Raw genomic sequence first — 15,000 nt, forward strand, 5'->3', positions numbered from 1 at the left:
AGCGGTTTCTAGTTGCGTTGGTCGCCATTTTGGTGGCCATTTTTTGCTAGCACGTGGTGTTTCTACTGAGTTGGTTTTCGTCCGTGCTCGGACGGTGAGCTTACTCGGTAGGAAGTTAGTTTTAGATGCCTTGTAGGTATCTTTTTCTTGCTAGTAAATAATTTTTCTGCTGAATTTCTTGTCCGCTCTGGACTTCGATTTTACAGTAGTTGTTTTGTTGGCCTCCAGTTGGAGCCATTTTTCGCTAGCACGCTGTGTTTCTACTGAGTAGTTTTTCGTCCGTGCCCGGTCGCTTTACTATCTTGGTAGGCTGTTAGTTTTAGCTGCTTTAGCGGCTACTGCGCTAGTGCTAAGTTTATTTTCTACTAGGATTCTTCATCCGTTCTGGACTTAGAATTCTACAGTAGTTGTATTCGGCGGCCGCCTTTTGGTAGTCGTCCTTTATCCTAGCATGTTGTGCTATCGAGATGTTTACGTCCTTTCTAGGAATGTAAACTACCTTGGTAGGCTGTTATTTAGCTTCTTACGAAGCTATTATTATTTTGCTAGTTGATTATTCTGCTGATTTTTAGGTCCGTTCCGGACTTAGTTAAATTTTCAGTAGTCTTTGTTTACCTCTTGTCAGCTTACGTTTTCGGCAGCTGCACTTCCGGTTAGACTGGTATGCCTGTTTGGGTCCGTGCTCGGACTTTGAACATTTTGCCAGTAGCATGTTTTTGTAGCTACTTTTGTGGCTTGTTTGCTAGTGCTAGTTCCGGTTCTGCTGAAGCCTACGTCCTCGAGACTTGTTACTTTTCAGTAGATTTCTTTCTCACGTCGCCGGCTGGGCGTTTAGTGAGAAAAGACGGGGGGGGGGGGGGGGGGGGGGGGGGGCTTCCTCGTCTTATGCCAATAGCCCCATGGTACATGTTTCTGATCCTAAGACTAATTCGGTCTTTTCTGTGCCTTTTTCGGCGCCGGAAGAGACTCCGTCTGTCTCTCAGACGTCAGTTTCGGCCGCTTGTGCGGCCGTTTCTCCCCCTTTGTTGACACCAGAGCCTAGCGCTCTGGTGGCTAGTCTTATTGCTTCTTTGCTTACAGAGATCCGTACTTCTGGGGGCGGGCGTCCCTTGCTTGGTGGCTTCGAGGGTGACGACGGCAGCTTCGGATTCCGGACGTTTTTTACCCGGGTCCTTGTCGCTCACTTGCGTTTCCGGAGCGTCGGCCCAGTCTACTGGCGCTCGTGTTGTCTCTGGATTCCACTCGCTGGGACAAGCTTCCCTTCGTGGCCGGCCTCAGTGGCTTCCGCTTGCGGGAGTGCACCTGAGCGTGTCCCTTCGGGGACGCGGCCAGTACAAGGTATGTGCTCGCAGCAGCCGTCTTCGGCAGCTGCACTTCCGGTTCCCGGAAGTAGTGGTTCACTGGTTGCGGACAGACCATGGTCCCCTCCGGTTCGAGCTGCGCTTTACGTCAGCAGTCGTCCGCGACAGCTGCTTCCAGTTTCGGCCGGAAGTAAGAGGTTCACCGGCTAGTGCACAGGCTGCTGTCACGTCCGGTTCGAGCTTCGACTTACGTCAGCAGTCGTCCGCGACAGCTGCTTCCGGCTCCGGCCGGAAGTAAGAGGTTCACTGGCTAGTGCACAGGCTACTGTCACGTCCGGTTCGAGCTTCGACTTACGTCAGCAGTCGTCCGCGACAGCTGCTTCCGGCTCCGGCCGGAAGTAAGAGGTTCACTGGCTAGTGCACAGGCTACTGTCACGTCCGGTTCGAGCTTCGACTTACGTCAGCAGTCGTCCGCGACAGCTGCTTCCGGCTCTGGCCGGAAGTAAGAGGTTCACTGGCTAGTGCACAGGCTACTGTCACGTCCGGTTCGAGCTTCGACTTACGTCAGCAGTCGTCCGCGACAGCTGCTTCCGGCTCCGGCCGGAAGTAAGAGGTTCACTGGCTAGTGCACAGGCTACTGTCACGTCCGGTTCGAGCTTCGACTTACGTCAGCAGTCGTCCGCGACAGCTGCTTCCGGCTCCGGCCGGAAGTAAGAGGTTCACCGGCTAGTGCACAGACTACTGTCACGTCCGGTTCGAGCCTTGCCCTACGGCAGCAGTCGCCCGCGACAGCTGTTCTTCCGGTTCCGGCCGGAAGTGTAGGTTCACTGGTTAGTGCACAGGCTACTGTCACGTCCGGTTCGAGCCTTGCCTTACGTCGGCAGTCGTACGCGACAGCTGCACTTCCGGTTCACGGAAGTAGTGCCTCGTTGGAAAGCGGACAAATAATGATCCCATCCGGCTTGAGCTGCGCTATACGTAAGCAGTCGTCCGCGACAGCTTCTCTTCCGGCTCCGGCTGGAAATGTTAGTTCATCGGTGTGTGGGCAGCCCATGGCCCTTTCCGGTTTGAGCTTTGCCCTTTGCACGGCAGCCATTCCCGGCAGCTTCGCTTCCGGCCTTGGCAGGAAGGTAGGTCAAGCGGGTAGTGCGCAGGTTACTGTCACTTCCGGTTCTGGCCTACGGCCTACCTTTGGGTTCCGAGCTTCAGCTCGTAGGTGGCTCAGCGCCAGCTTTGGCATAGCGCTGCTGTTGCTGCCGCACTTCCGGCTCCTCCCGGATTTTCCGGTTCAGTTCCCGCTGCTTCCGTTTGGTCGCCGGTGAATTTCGAACAAGGCTTGCCCTATGGGCATACAGGCTTCTTGCCTCTGTTGGGACAGCAGCATCCACACACTCCGGTGGTGGCCGCGAGCTCCTCTCTCCCACTTTCCTTGGTTTTTGATTCCTCTCATCCTCCTCTCAGTTAGGGAATGAGCACAATCGATTGCCAACAGGAAGGACTTCAGGTTGGCAAAGAGGAAGCAGCTACTTCTGGTTTGAAGAATCACCCTTAGTAGCTTTTCGCCCTTTTTGCCTTTTCGCCAACCCCCCCTCTTCGACAGGGGGTTGCCTCCGGCGTCGGTTTCGTTGCTGGTTCCTCAGGGTTCAGCTTCGGAGCTGGCATCGGAATACCTTGCCGCTCCTGCACAGGCTTTCTCCTTCGTGCCCTTAGCGGATCAGAGGAAGTTGCCTTGGCCAAGGTCGTCTCGAAGCCTCCTGTTGGCCTTTCCCCGTCCGCGTGCACCGTTTCCGGTCACGCCGGAACTTCTTTCGCTTCTTACGAAGCCGTTGAGGAAGGATTCGGTTCTGCCGTTCTATGGGCAGAATCTCCTATTCTCTGAGGAAGGGGGGCTGACAACTTTTGGAACTCAGTTCCATTTCCGAGACTCTCCTGCGGGCGCTTTCTCGCGCTCTGGCAGATTCCTTGGCGCCCTTTACCCTTAGTAAAGAGCAGGACGCGGAGGAAGTGTCTCACTCCTCTCCACACTTACAAGGGTGAACGAGGCACAGATGAGGCTGTCCTCTCTGCACTATTTCCATGCGGTCTCGTGCAGAAGGGACTTGTTTCTTGCCCACTCCCGGTTTTCTGAGGAGTCGACAAGGAACATTCTCAGATCGTCATCCTTGGTGGACGGTCTCTCTCCGGCAGCCTGGCCTCTCATGCCAGAAGCAGGGGATTGAGACCAACAGAGAACAGCGGTTCCCTTCTTTTGAGCTTCAATCCGAAAGCAGCAAAAGCAGGCCGCTCCTAAGCAGGCTATACCTAAGCGGACTCAGCCTAAGCGGCCTAAGTCCTCAGCTCAGGTGAGATTGTTTCTTTCACAGCCGTCATAGGTACGCTGGGTTTTTGAAACAACAGCTGGCCTTAGGGCTTCGGGGTTTTAGCCTCGGCTGGAGCAACAGCCATTTCAGCCGTTGGCGGTGGTGGTTGTTGCTTTCCTTGTGCTTGTGGCTTCGGGCTTCGACATTCTTTCTTTTTCCCAGCGTATGGGTGCTGAGAGGTCGATTTCCGTTTAAAGGGGGGTTTCTGCCTTTGGGCTTCCCCGTTTTCTCTTTGCCACGAGCTTCTGGACTTGGTCCAGGTTTGTCTTTCGCCGAGTCTGACTTTGTCTTTCTCTAGCGATCAGACGCGTTCTGGTGTTTCGTCCAAACTTAAGGTTCACTTGAGTTGGCCTCGGAAGTAACATTCAGATTTTCCTGAGGGTGCATTGTCTGGGCAATGCATGTTTGAGAAGTCATTCTTGGCTTGTCACTTTTTCTCAGGTTTTTTGGCTACTCCTCCCCTTTTTGGGCAGAGGTCTAGCTAATGCTCCAGTTTTCTAGAGGCCAGCATCTTTTTCGGCGGCCGAAACTTTTGGTTTCTTATTGTGCCTGTGTACTTTGGGTACTTTGGTGCAAGGGCCGGCCTACGGGCAGCAAGGCTCTCGGCCTTAGCCTGTGTTATAGTCTCCTGCCTGTCGTGTTGCGACTTTGGCAATTTGGTTCTTGTGACTGCGGATTTCGTCTCTTCCTCTGCTCCATCATGCTTGCAGGATGTGAGTTGGGACGATTTCTGCTGGGTTGGGCTTCCGGCCTGGTCACCCCTTTTTCGCTTGCAACTTCTTCTTCTTCTTCTTCGTTCATGGGCTTAGACTCCCACGTTCACTCATGTTTTCAGCACGAGTGGATTTTTACGTGTATGACCGTTTTTACCCCGCCATTCAGGCAGCCATACGCCGATTTCGGGGGAGTTCACTTGCAACTATGACTATTACTTTTTTCTCCTGAGAACTCTGGTCTCGGGAGTCTGACGGCTGGTTCGCTTCACGGTTTTCCGTCTTTCTTACCAGCCTCGTTCTTTCTGTTTCGGGTTTTTTGATTCATTTTCAATTACCTACAAGCAGTCTGCTCTGCGAACAGGCTGGCTTTTGTCATTTTGTTTCCGGTCTCCGGTCACATTAGGATTTGGCCACTGCGGGTCCGCATTTCCGGTGCTTACGCACTACCTTAGGTCGTTTCGTCCTCATTTTTACCCCTCTCTCTGCTTTCGCAGGGATGGGCAGGGGACGACTGGTGACCGTCTTCCTTGAGTTTTGCTCATTGAGTTGGACTCTGGTACTTGGTACTCAGGCGTCTCTCTCTTTCCAGTTTGGAGTTTGGTCACTCTTCTGGAGCTGACTGTTCTCTCAAGGGCCTTTTGGGCCTCACTCCATCCCAAAGTTTTCTTACTTTGGCATGTTTGCCTTATGGTCTCCGTGAGGGTCGGTCCTTTTCAGGGCTTAGCCGGCAACCTTACGCACGGATCTTTTCCAGGCCATTAGCATTTCCTTCCAAGTTAAGGGGGGGGAGGGGGGGCAGCTTGTCCTTCCCTCTACTTGGTCGGGTTTATCCAAGACTGGGGTCCTTTTCCGGACTGTTTTACGGTTCAGAAGATTGGAAGAAGTGCTGGGCACAGCTTACTGGCTCTCTGATGTTGTCTTTCGCATTTCTTGCCTGAGAGACATCTCGGCTGTCAATCAGGGTGGTTCTCGGTCCGTTTCTGTCCTTTGGCAGTGGGCCAGTTCCTGGCAAGGGTTTAGAGTGAGTCAGTGGTTTCTTTCTCACGGGATCCTTTCCTGACTTTTGGCAGTGGGCCAGTTTCTTGGCAAGGGATTTTCTTTCCCTCCGCCTTGTCATAGCTTTATGCTATCTTTCCCTCGGCTCGGCCCGAGCTCTTTTCCAGGGCCTGGGCCTCCTCCTTGGCCTTTTTGGCCTATGAGGTTTGGATGATGTCCTGCGCACAGCTTCTGGCGCTAGGATTTTGTCTTATCAGGTTCTGCAGACATTGCTGCCCTCTGTCAGGATGGGTCTCGGCCCATTCCTTCCTTGGCGGCAGCTGGTTTTTGTCTCTCCAGAACTTTAGAGTGAGTTTGAACTTTTTGATCTTAGCCACCACCTTGTTGGAGTTATCTGCTAAATATGTGACTCGGAGTAAGAATATGTAATTTAATCGAAAATTTTTAATTAAATTTTCATTTGATTAATATACTTACCCGAGTCACATAGGTAATTCCCTCCCACCTTCCCCGCTTTTAGTTTCTTTGTATTCTAGAAGTCGAATGAGGGTGTCTCGTACCAGGTACGAGATCTGTGGCGTGATACGCTACGGGAGGCAACCCAGGGTAGCAAGCTTGCTACTTTTTTAGCTTGGGTTGCTTCCCTTAGACTATAGGCGGGATAGCGTTTCAGACACCTTAGCTATCGACTGCGTCAATGCTAAATATGTGACTCGGGTAAGTATATTAATCAAATGAAAATTTAATTAAAAATTTTCGATTTGAGTTACATGAGAACTCATTCTGATGAACAGATTTTGAGAGCCACAACCCAACAGCTGCCCTTTAAGAACGGGCTGACGCATAAGAATGTGAAAATATGCATCCGTCAGATCGATTGAAGTCGCCCGACCTCACCACTCCCACCATCCATTGGCTGTGTACAGAGACCATCCAATGAGAAAGTGCAGGGAGGGGACCCCCGCCATCACCAAAGTGGAGGGCGGAGGAGGGGGGTGAGATCGGGAGCACTTCATTGGGGGTAAGGCTTGCTGCTAGAGCTGCCCCTCCCCCTACCCGACACTGATCTTTTCCTCGAAACTCGAGAGCCTATTGGCTGCCGGTTTCGCTTGGCCAGAGGCCTGAGCCTGCTTCTCCTGAGGAGGCTAGCTCTGCTTCAACCCTTGCAGAGAGAAGTCAGAGAACTGCTGATCTCTGTTCAACTGGATCTCCTTTCTTCTGGTATCAAACACCAGATGTTCAAAAGAGATCCCTCTACCACGGGCAAAAGCTCTCAAGGTGTCTCTCTTAGTCTGCTCAGTAAACTGAGAATGCGAGAGAAACACGTCCCTCCGACACATGACTGTTTGAGCGTAGTGAAGGGAGGACAGCCTCATTTGCTCTTCATTCACCCTAGCAAGGGCTGACCAAAAGAGTGGAGATGTCATCAGCGTCCTGATCCACACTAAGTGTGAAAGGATTCAGTGACTCCATGAGAGAGCGAGAGAGCGCTCTGATGATCATCTCCGAAATTGAGGCAAGTTCCAAAAGCTGACGTCCAAATTCCTCCGAAGCGACAAGGGTGTGGTCTGGGAACACAACACCCAAGTCCCTCTAAAACCTGCTTCACCAGCAGAGGAAGAAGTTCCTGCGTTACCGGTAAAGGTGTACGCGGAAGAGCAAAGGACGACAACAAGTTCCGACCCGGCTTCGGCAAAGTGAACTTCTTATGACAAGAAGGAACAAAAGTCGAAGCCTGTGTAGCCGAAACCAGCCAAGGCTGAGCGTGTTCCGGAACTGAACCGTGATGAACGAGCAGCAGAACCGGAACACTGGGGATACCACTTCCAGCAGGAGATGGTCTAGCCAAAACCTGCGAAAGGTGGTACACACCGAAGGTGACTCTCGAACCGGAAGTAGTAATCCTCCTCCTTCGCGGAACGGAAGTCCGACATCGCCGACTGATCAACCAAAGCGGAAGCCGCCGAAGCCGATGTACCCTCCGGAAAGTATCTGGAAGTAACCTCCGCCGCAGCTTCGAGAGCAGCCAAGAGCTTCGACGGAAATTCAGAACATGTCTGATCGCTGGCTAAAGACTGTACATCAGAATAGCCAAGCGAACGGACACGGACCTAAGTCACAGTTGCCAGTGGAAGACTAATGAACGGGATGACCGGAAACGGGAAACCCATCCACCCGGAAACCGTCCTGACTCAACCCCTACTGTATGAGGGTAAGAGTAAGAGGAGGTAACATCCGAAGCCACCAGAACTGATTAGGCAGTAGCCGCAACACCCACCAGGTGAAGTGACGACTGTCCCGGCCGAGGCTGAAAGCCTGAATGCCCGTAGGCCAGCCGCTGTTCCTCACTCACTGACATCCGAGAGGAAGCGTCAGGAAGAGGAACAGTGTATCCGGACAGAGCCGGAAACGCAACAGACAAAGCCGCACAATGCGGAAGCAAAGGTTGCGTGGACTGGGGCGAGAAGCCCGAACGCCCGTAGGCCAGTCCATGGTCAACTCCAGTCAAGACCGCAACGTGTACTTGAAATGGAGGACCTATGTTTCAGGTAAACCGGAAGCCCAGCGCCGGAAACGGCTACCGCCCTTGCTCTGAAAACGCCAATGCCAGCGACGAGGCAAAGGTGAGGTCAGAACAGAAGTGGACTGTGGCCGGAAGCCCGAGCGCCCGTAGGCCAGTCCACGGTCACCTCCAGTCAAGACCGCTGCGGGTACATGAGATGGAGGACCTTCGCTTCCGGGAAAACCCGGAAGCGCGACTACCGGAAACGGAAGCCGCCTTTGCTCTGAAACACCCGTGCACGCAATGTGAATTGGGGGAGTCAGAACAGAAGTTTGCCGGTTGTGATCCTGCACCAAAGAACTGTGTCCCAAAAGGGAGTATCCGGTAGCATCACGAGGGCCAGTGGACCAGTTCGACTTACCGCAGTGTCAACCACGGAGGCAGAAGACAAAGAAGCAAGGAGATCCTCCCCGGAAATCGTCGCCGACGGCCATCAACGACGCCAAAAAGCGAGCGTCACCCAATGAAGGGGGGAAAACACCACCGGCCGGCGGCGTGGGACGCTGCAATTCTTCCCTCCCAAACTGCGGAACTCTGGAAATAAAGAGCTAAGCAGTATAGACACCAGAGCACCATGCTCCGATGCCTAAAAGAGGGAAAGCAAGAAGAAAAAGAAGTCAAAGACATGCTTAACCTTTGCCGTGCTTCCTGGGTTCACCTGTACCCAGAGACACACTAAAATCATTGTAACTCTGGAACCATTAAAGGTATCGTTTTGAAATTTTAAGTATCTCTCACACACCTAATTTGCTCTCTGTCTGCAAATTTTTAGTGTGTACATGACAAAACATTAAAATTAATTGATTTTCATAATTTACATAAACACTACCGATGGCGCGGGTTCACACAAACCCATACTTTTAAAGAGTAGTAGTGATTGTAACTATCCCTCTGCCGACGGCGCGGGTTCTGCTACACCCATAATTACCAAAGCGGCGGAACAGTGTCTGTCTGCCTGTTTGTCTCCAAGAGACTGTCTGTCTCTCTGTCTGTCTGTCCGTATCTCTCTGTCTGTATGTCTGTTGTCAGTTGCTCTGTCTGTCTGTCTGTCTATCCGTCTATCTGACTGTCTGTCTATCTGACTGTCTGTCTCTGTCTCTCTCTCTGTCTCTCTCTCTCTGTCTCTCTCTCTTAGTCTCTCTCTCTTAGTCTCTCTCTCTGTCTCTCTTTCTTAGTCTCTCTCTCTCTCTCTTTCTTAGTCTCTCTCTCTCTTTCTTAGTCTCTCTCTCTCTCTCTTTCTTAGTCTCTCTCTCTCTCTCTTTCTTAGTCTCTCTCTCTCTCTTAATTAGTCTCTCTCTCTCTCTCTCTTTCTTAGTCTCTCTCTCTCTTTCTTAGTCTCTCTCTCTCTCTCTTTCTTAGTCTCTCTCTCTCTCTCTTTCTTAGTCTCTCTCTCTCTCTCTTTCTTAGTCTCTCTCTCTCTTTCTTAGTCTCTCTCTCTCTGTCTTTCTTAGTCTCTCTCTTTCTTAGTCTCTCTCTCTCTCTTTCTTAGTCTCTCTTTCTTAGTCTCTCTCTCTCTCTTTGTCTCTCTCTCTTTCTTAGTCTCTCTCTCTTTCTTAGTCTCTCTCTCTCTCTTTCTTAGTCTCTCTCTCTCTTTCTCTCTCTCTTTCTTAGTCTCTCTCTCTTTCTTAGTCTCTCTCTCTCTCTCTTTCAGTCTTAGTCTCTCTCTCTCTGTCTCTTTCTTAGTCTCTCTCTCTCTCTCTCTCTCTTTCTTAGTCTCTCAGTCTCTCTCAGTCTCTCTCAGTCTCTCCCTCCCCCTCTCCCTCCCCTGCAAGAAGTCGGTGAAGGGAGAAACTCGATTCACCCACTGAAGTAGCGCTGTGGGTTTCCCTGAACCCACCCCGTCGTTAGAGAAATAAACGGTAAAAACCCTCTTTCAAATGTATGGGTTCAGACAAACCCGCATCGTCGTTAGAGAAATAAACAGTAAAAACCCTCTTTCAAATGTATGGGTTCAGACAAACCCGCATCGTCGGGCGTGTGTAGTCAAAAGCGGCATCCGGCAAAGGTTAACTGCCCCCAAAACACATGTTCATTTGGGGCAGAATAAGTAACGGACATGCTTATTACATGCTTAGTCCGAAACAACAACAATTACCAACGGTCTGGTAGATCCATGACATAAGCCTTGCCATGTTTTACTCGCTGTCAGCCATGCTGACCCACAAAAATGGCGGCCAAACAATAAGTTACTGGAAAATTTACAAGTCCAAAACGGACGAAAAGTCAGCAACTACAACGAAATTCCTGTCAAACTAATGACCAAAAAGGAAAGAGCTTACCAACTAACAAAGCAGAAGGCAAGTAAGAAGGTAATATAAGGTTTACCTCACCATTACATCGGCCTTGCCACATTTTATCGCTGTCAGCCATGCTGACCCACAAAAATGGCGGCCAAACAATCAGTTACTGAAAAATGTACAAGTCCAAAAACGGACGAAAAGTCAGCAACTACAGCAACATTCCTGTCAAAATAATGACCAAAAAGGAAAGAGCTCACCAACTAACGAAGCAGAAGGCAAGTAAGACGGGTAAGTGGCCGGTGGGTGTCAAACAAACACCAAACAGCACAGCCATGAGAGAGCCAAAAATCAACAACCTTCTCCTCAGAGCTGAAAAAGTCGTATGATCTTGACCACGTGTTGAGGAGCGGTAGTGACGTAGTACACACCAATGGGAGGTAACTCCCCGGGTCTGTGGTCATTACCAAGGCTCCATTTACACTTTTTGTGGTGGGGTTGCTTCCCTTTAAAATTGTTTAAGGCCTTTTCAGACCTTAGCATCTCAGACTGCGTCAATGCTTTATGTGATTCGGAGTAAGAATATGTAATTTAATTCTCCTAATATGTACTCCAGTGGCAAGTCGTCCCACTTCAGAAAATCCTCTTTTGTCGCCCTTCACAGCAGACTCTGCAGAGTTGTTCGCCTTTGAAGTAGGCAACACCTGTGGATTGTAGAGTTCTGTTTGTGATGGGGTCTGGCGGCTTTTGTCTCTCGGTATGTTCATGGATTCCTTTGCGAATGCATAACAGTTTTTAAAGGGCTTAGAAATAAGCTCTAATATTCTCAATCCTGTTTGATTGGACTTCGCCTCCAAAGGTGATTGTGGTGTTTCGGCACTCGGTTACATCGACATCATTTATCCCACAACAAGCGCTAAAAGGTATACAGGAAGCCTAACAGAATCGGTTAAATTGTATCTCCGGCAGAGAAGAGCTCTGCAAGGGACGGTATTACACTACCGTGGACAGTTTGTGGCATACGCAGTTACCTTTTCCTGCGGTAGGCGACCATCCTCGCAGGCGGAGTGAAGGAGTTTCCTATCTATCTAATGCTGTCAGTAACTTCACCAACACTGTCCATGTCACTCTTTTCATACGTTATTCAAACCGTCAATTCTGAATAAATCTTGTTCAAATATTGAGTCGAGTTCAAACGCCAACTGGCAGTACTTTTTTTTAACTCTTTGTCATTTGTTTATTTTTGTTTATTTTCTTCATGTGCAAGAGAGTACGTTGTAATATCAAAATTGACTTAAAAAAATAATTTAAGGCAGGAATTAGTTTTTAAAGTCTTTGGTTAACATGATATTAGTTTATTGATAAAGTTTCTTAATTTAAACATGTAAAGATTTGATTGAGAAAAGAAAAAGAACAATGAAGAAGGATGCTCCCCGCTTGAAAAAAAAAATAAGTGAGAGAAGAAGGCCAAAAAAATAACGGTAGCAGCCACCTGAATGCAACTGAGGTTAAACAAATAATAAAAAATATAAAAATGTCTCCCCGTGTTTTTCTTTCATTTAGTTTGTTTGGGTTGTTGCTATTGACTTTGAAACTGAAACGCCATTAACACGTGCGCAGAGAAGAGCAAGCATGGGGAATCTCCTATTCTAAAAATAACCAACACTGGTAGCTGCCGACCTTCCACCAGACTCACATGAATACCAGGGGAAAATAAATAATTACCGGGCTGTAAAAACAATTACCGGGGGGGTAGTTACACGACAGTTTGACTTTGACGGACACAATTTTGCAGACTTTTCAAGAATATGAGCCCAGGTGTCTGAGCATATCAAAAACATAAAGTGATCGGCAAAACTTACACAAGACACAAATGACAGAAAAACAGTATAATGAATTAGAAGCCAGTTTAGTACTTGGCTACAGACACAAAACACAAACTGACCGGCAACAAAGACTAACTGGACAATGACAATAGCTTTACTCTACAGTATAATGATTGTCACAGGTCACACTGAGGTGTTTTCATGGAAGCACTGCCTCACCCTAACAGATTAAAAAAAGAGTTCAAAGCAATCTTGCTTTCAGCATATGGATACACTTCCTTGAGACTACTTGCAGAGAATACTTACGTAGTCATTACCGTTCAAAACACAGGAACAGAGCTTAATGCCATACAAACCCCACATGTTGGTTTACTTAACTCTTTACCTGTGGTCCAGGTGAGGCAGAGGGGAGGGTGGGGGAGAGACGATGTGTGCCTGAGAGGTGGGGGGTGAGGAGTGCAGGTGTGGACAAGTGACAAGGTCCATGCTGCCAGAGTTGGACGATGTGGAAGAACAGAAGCTTGTGGAAGGTCGCCTGCACACATATTGCACACACTCACATCATAACTGCCAGTTCAGCAGAGAATGTAACACATACTTCAATCTGTATAAGCCAACACTTTCACCCCCGCCCCTCCCCCCCACCCCCCCCAAAAAAAAGAGAAAATCATTATTAACTAATTTTTCACATTTATGCAAACTGCTGAAATGAATGCAAATACGCAGAAAAGATCAGATGTAAGAAAGTCCACTGCAATTTCTCAGTCTTACACAGTACAAGAAGAAAAGTAAAGCAAACCACACAAAAAGGCAGACAAATTGTAATAGCATGCAGTGTTCAAGATCACATGGTCATAACCATAAATATATAAGTTTTTACATGGTTGTAACTTGCAGCTTCTCAAAACATGATTTCAAAAGAAACAGGTGGCAAGAATGAATAACACAATCAAGAAAATAACACCCAAAAGCCTGCACCCATTAAGAAGCTGGTACATGTATAGTTACTTTGTGAAGCAGCAAGAACAAGTGTACGCACATGCCAACAGTGACAGGAAAGAGCTGCTCGCTGTTTTGCCCCAGTCTTTGCACAGTCATCACAGAGGATTCCAGTCGCACACACTGCTCACGCATCTAATCATGACCAGAATCAACAAGAGCAAAACACATGAAAAGTCCAAAAAAATGTCATTCACTTTGTGTGTGTGTGTGACCTGCGTATGTGTTGTGTGGTGTGTGTGTTGTGTGTGTTGTGTGGTGGTGCTGGTGTGTGTGTGTGTGATAGAGAGGAACTGAAACAGCAAACGCATCTCAGTGCTTTTGGTTGTGGCGGATCACCTCTCAGGTATGTTACAGAACATTGTTCGCAAAATGCCATTGCATAGCCCTTTCTCATTGGCCAGTTGCCATTGTTACGCTTCGCTGACCCCCAAACAATAGGACCATTACAAAATGCTAATTCATGCTCACAATCACCACAACAAAACTATTAACGTTTCAGAATGTTTTGCTTAGGCAACGCAACGCAACATCTATTATCTATTATCAAAATGTACCTGTCATGACAGGCCACCTGCAATGTAGGGACACTTTTGGCTGGTCCTAAGGGTGTCCTTTCATCACAGGTACCACAGTTGCAGAAGAAGGAATAGAACTTCAGGATCTGGTTTTACTAGCGGTTGTCACATTGACAGTTGGACACCCAACTGTCTTTACATACAGGGCACCCGTAAAGTGTGTTTGATGAGCAAATCAGTGTCAGCAGTGGTCACCTGTTGTCAACAGACTACAAAGTGTTCCAACTGTCCAAGTGGAAAGTTAAATTTAGCATCATTACCACCTTCGCTTCATCACTCACACCTAAAAATGAGAGATTTTGAAGAAGAAGCTAGTTTTTGGGCAGCTCCGACTCACTACGACTGAGAGTTCATTTACTCTTTCGTGTGACAGAAGCCTGCTTGCATCATAATTAATGTAAAAATGGTGCAAGTCTTCGAGAGCTAACCTTGACTTTTCTTCTAGATTACAGCGTCCCATTGATAAATGTTGAAGATTAATCATCTCACATGCTTCAGAATCAAAATATTATCTGAGCAATGTACTACTGATTATACGAATCTTCACATATTCTGCACGAGGTGCTGGGGGAGGGCAGCAATTTAATCAGGCAACTCCCCATGCAGTGACACACAGCTGGCAGACTGAATCAGTTTTTTCATGAAATGCAATTTCGTCGGATTACTGCAGTTCACTCAATCAACTGTAGTTGACCAACTGTGTTCCTGGCCACGAAACAGGTTCCCTAAAGCACTTAGTCACGGTTCACCTCAAATTCGTGGAGAAGAAGAAGGGAGGGAGGTTAGGCATAGCAAAAGTCCGGTCTGGTAAGGCACCACCCTATCTCTGAGTATGCCATGCTGATCAGCTCACTTGAAAATCGTGTGGTCAAAACCCAGAGGTATCAAATCAAAACAGACCACTTGTTTTGCGTCACATGCACTTTCAGATCAATTCCTCACTGTTTAACATTGATTCTGAATCTGTCGCTCTCTCTAGGACAAGAAAAAGGGAAGCATAAATTCCGCGCATAGAGATGTATGTTCATCCGCACATGTTTAGCATGGTTTATTGCGTGAGAACAATTTAGCTTTTAATATTGATAGCAATCAAGCTGCATAAGAAGAATGTTGTGACTGACAGACCTAAAGAGATGGGATGTGCCCATACCTGCGTGGCGTGCTGGATGAGGTCCATGGTGTGGGTGTTGATGAGGCTGTGTAGAGAGTGGCAGTGGAAGAGGAGGGAGGCACCGCTGTCCTCCATGATGTGCACCTCCCTGTCCACCAGCACCACCTTGGGACCTGTTCACACACCCCACACTTCACCATTCCTTCTTTGCCGCTCACATACAATGGAACCCTTTTTTACTGATACTGTGCTTGTCAATTCTAGGTGCTCGGAGGCCCAAGGGCTTTCAGTTGTAAAACCTGCCTTTTGGTTC

The 15,000-nt window shown here is 48.6% G+C and overlaps 1 protein-coding gene across 3 annotated transcripts in view; it reads right to left on the reverse strand.

Annotated features, from left to right (window-relative positions):
• LOC138968513 (serine/threonine-protein kinase PLK4-like) overlaps positions 1 to 15,000 on the reverse strand; it is a 51,891-nt gene that overhangs the window by 28,838 nt on the left and 8,053 nt on the right. For all 3 annotated transcript variants that reach the window (XM_070341083.1, XM_070341084.1, XM_070341085.1), the window contains 3 exons: positions 14,727 to 14,860; positions 13,039 to 13,133; positions 12,385 to 12,534 (listed from right to left, as the gene is read on the reverse strand). In XM_070341083.1, coding sequence (XP_070197184.1) covers positions 12,385 to 12,534; positions 13,039 to 13,133; positions 14,727 to 14,860 — 379 coding nt within the window. The remainder of the gene's footprint in view (positions 1 to 12,384; positions 12,535 to 13,038; positions 13,134 to 14,726; positions 14,861 to 15,000) is intronic.

Source organism: Littorina saxatilis, linkage group LG6 (genome assembly GCF_037325665.1).
Source record: "Littorina saxatilis isolate snail1 linkage group LG6, US_GU_Lsax_2.0, whole genome shotgun sequence".
In the NCBI taxonomy this organism is placed as follows: domain Eukaryota; kingdom Metazoa; phylum Mollusca; class Gastropoda; order Littorinimorpha; family Littorinidae; genus Littorina; species Littorina saxatilis.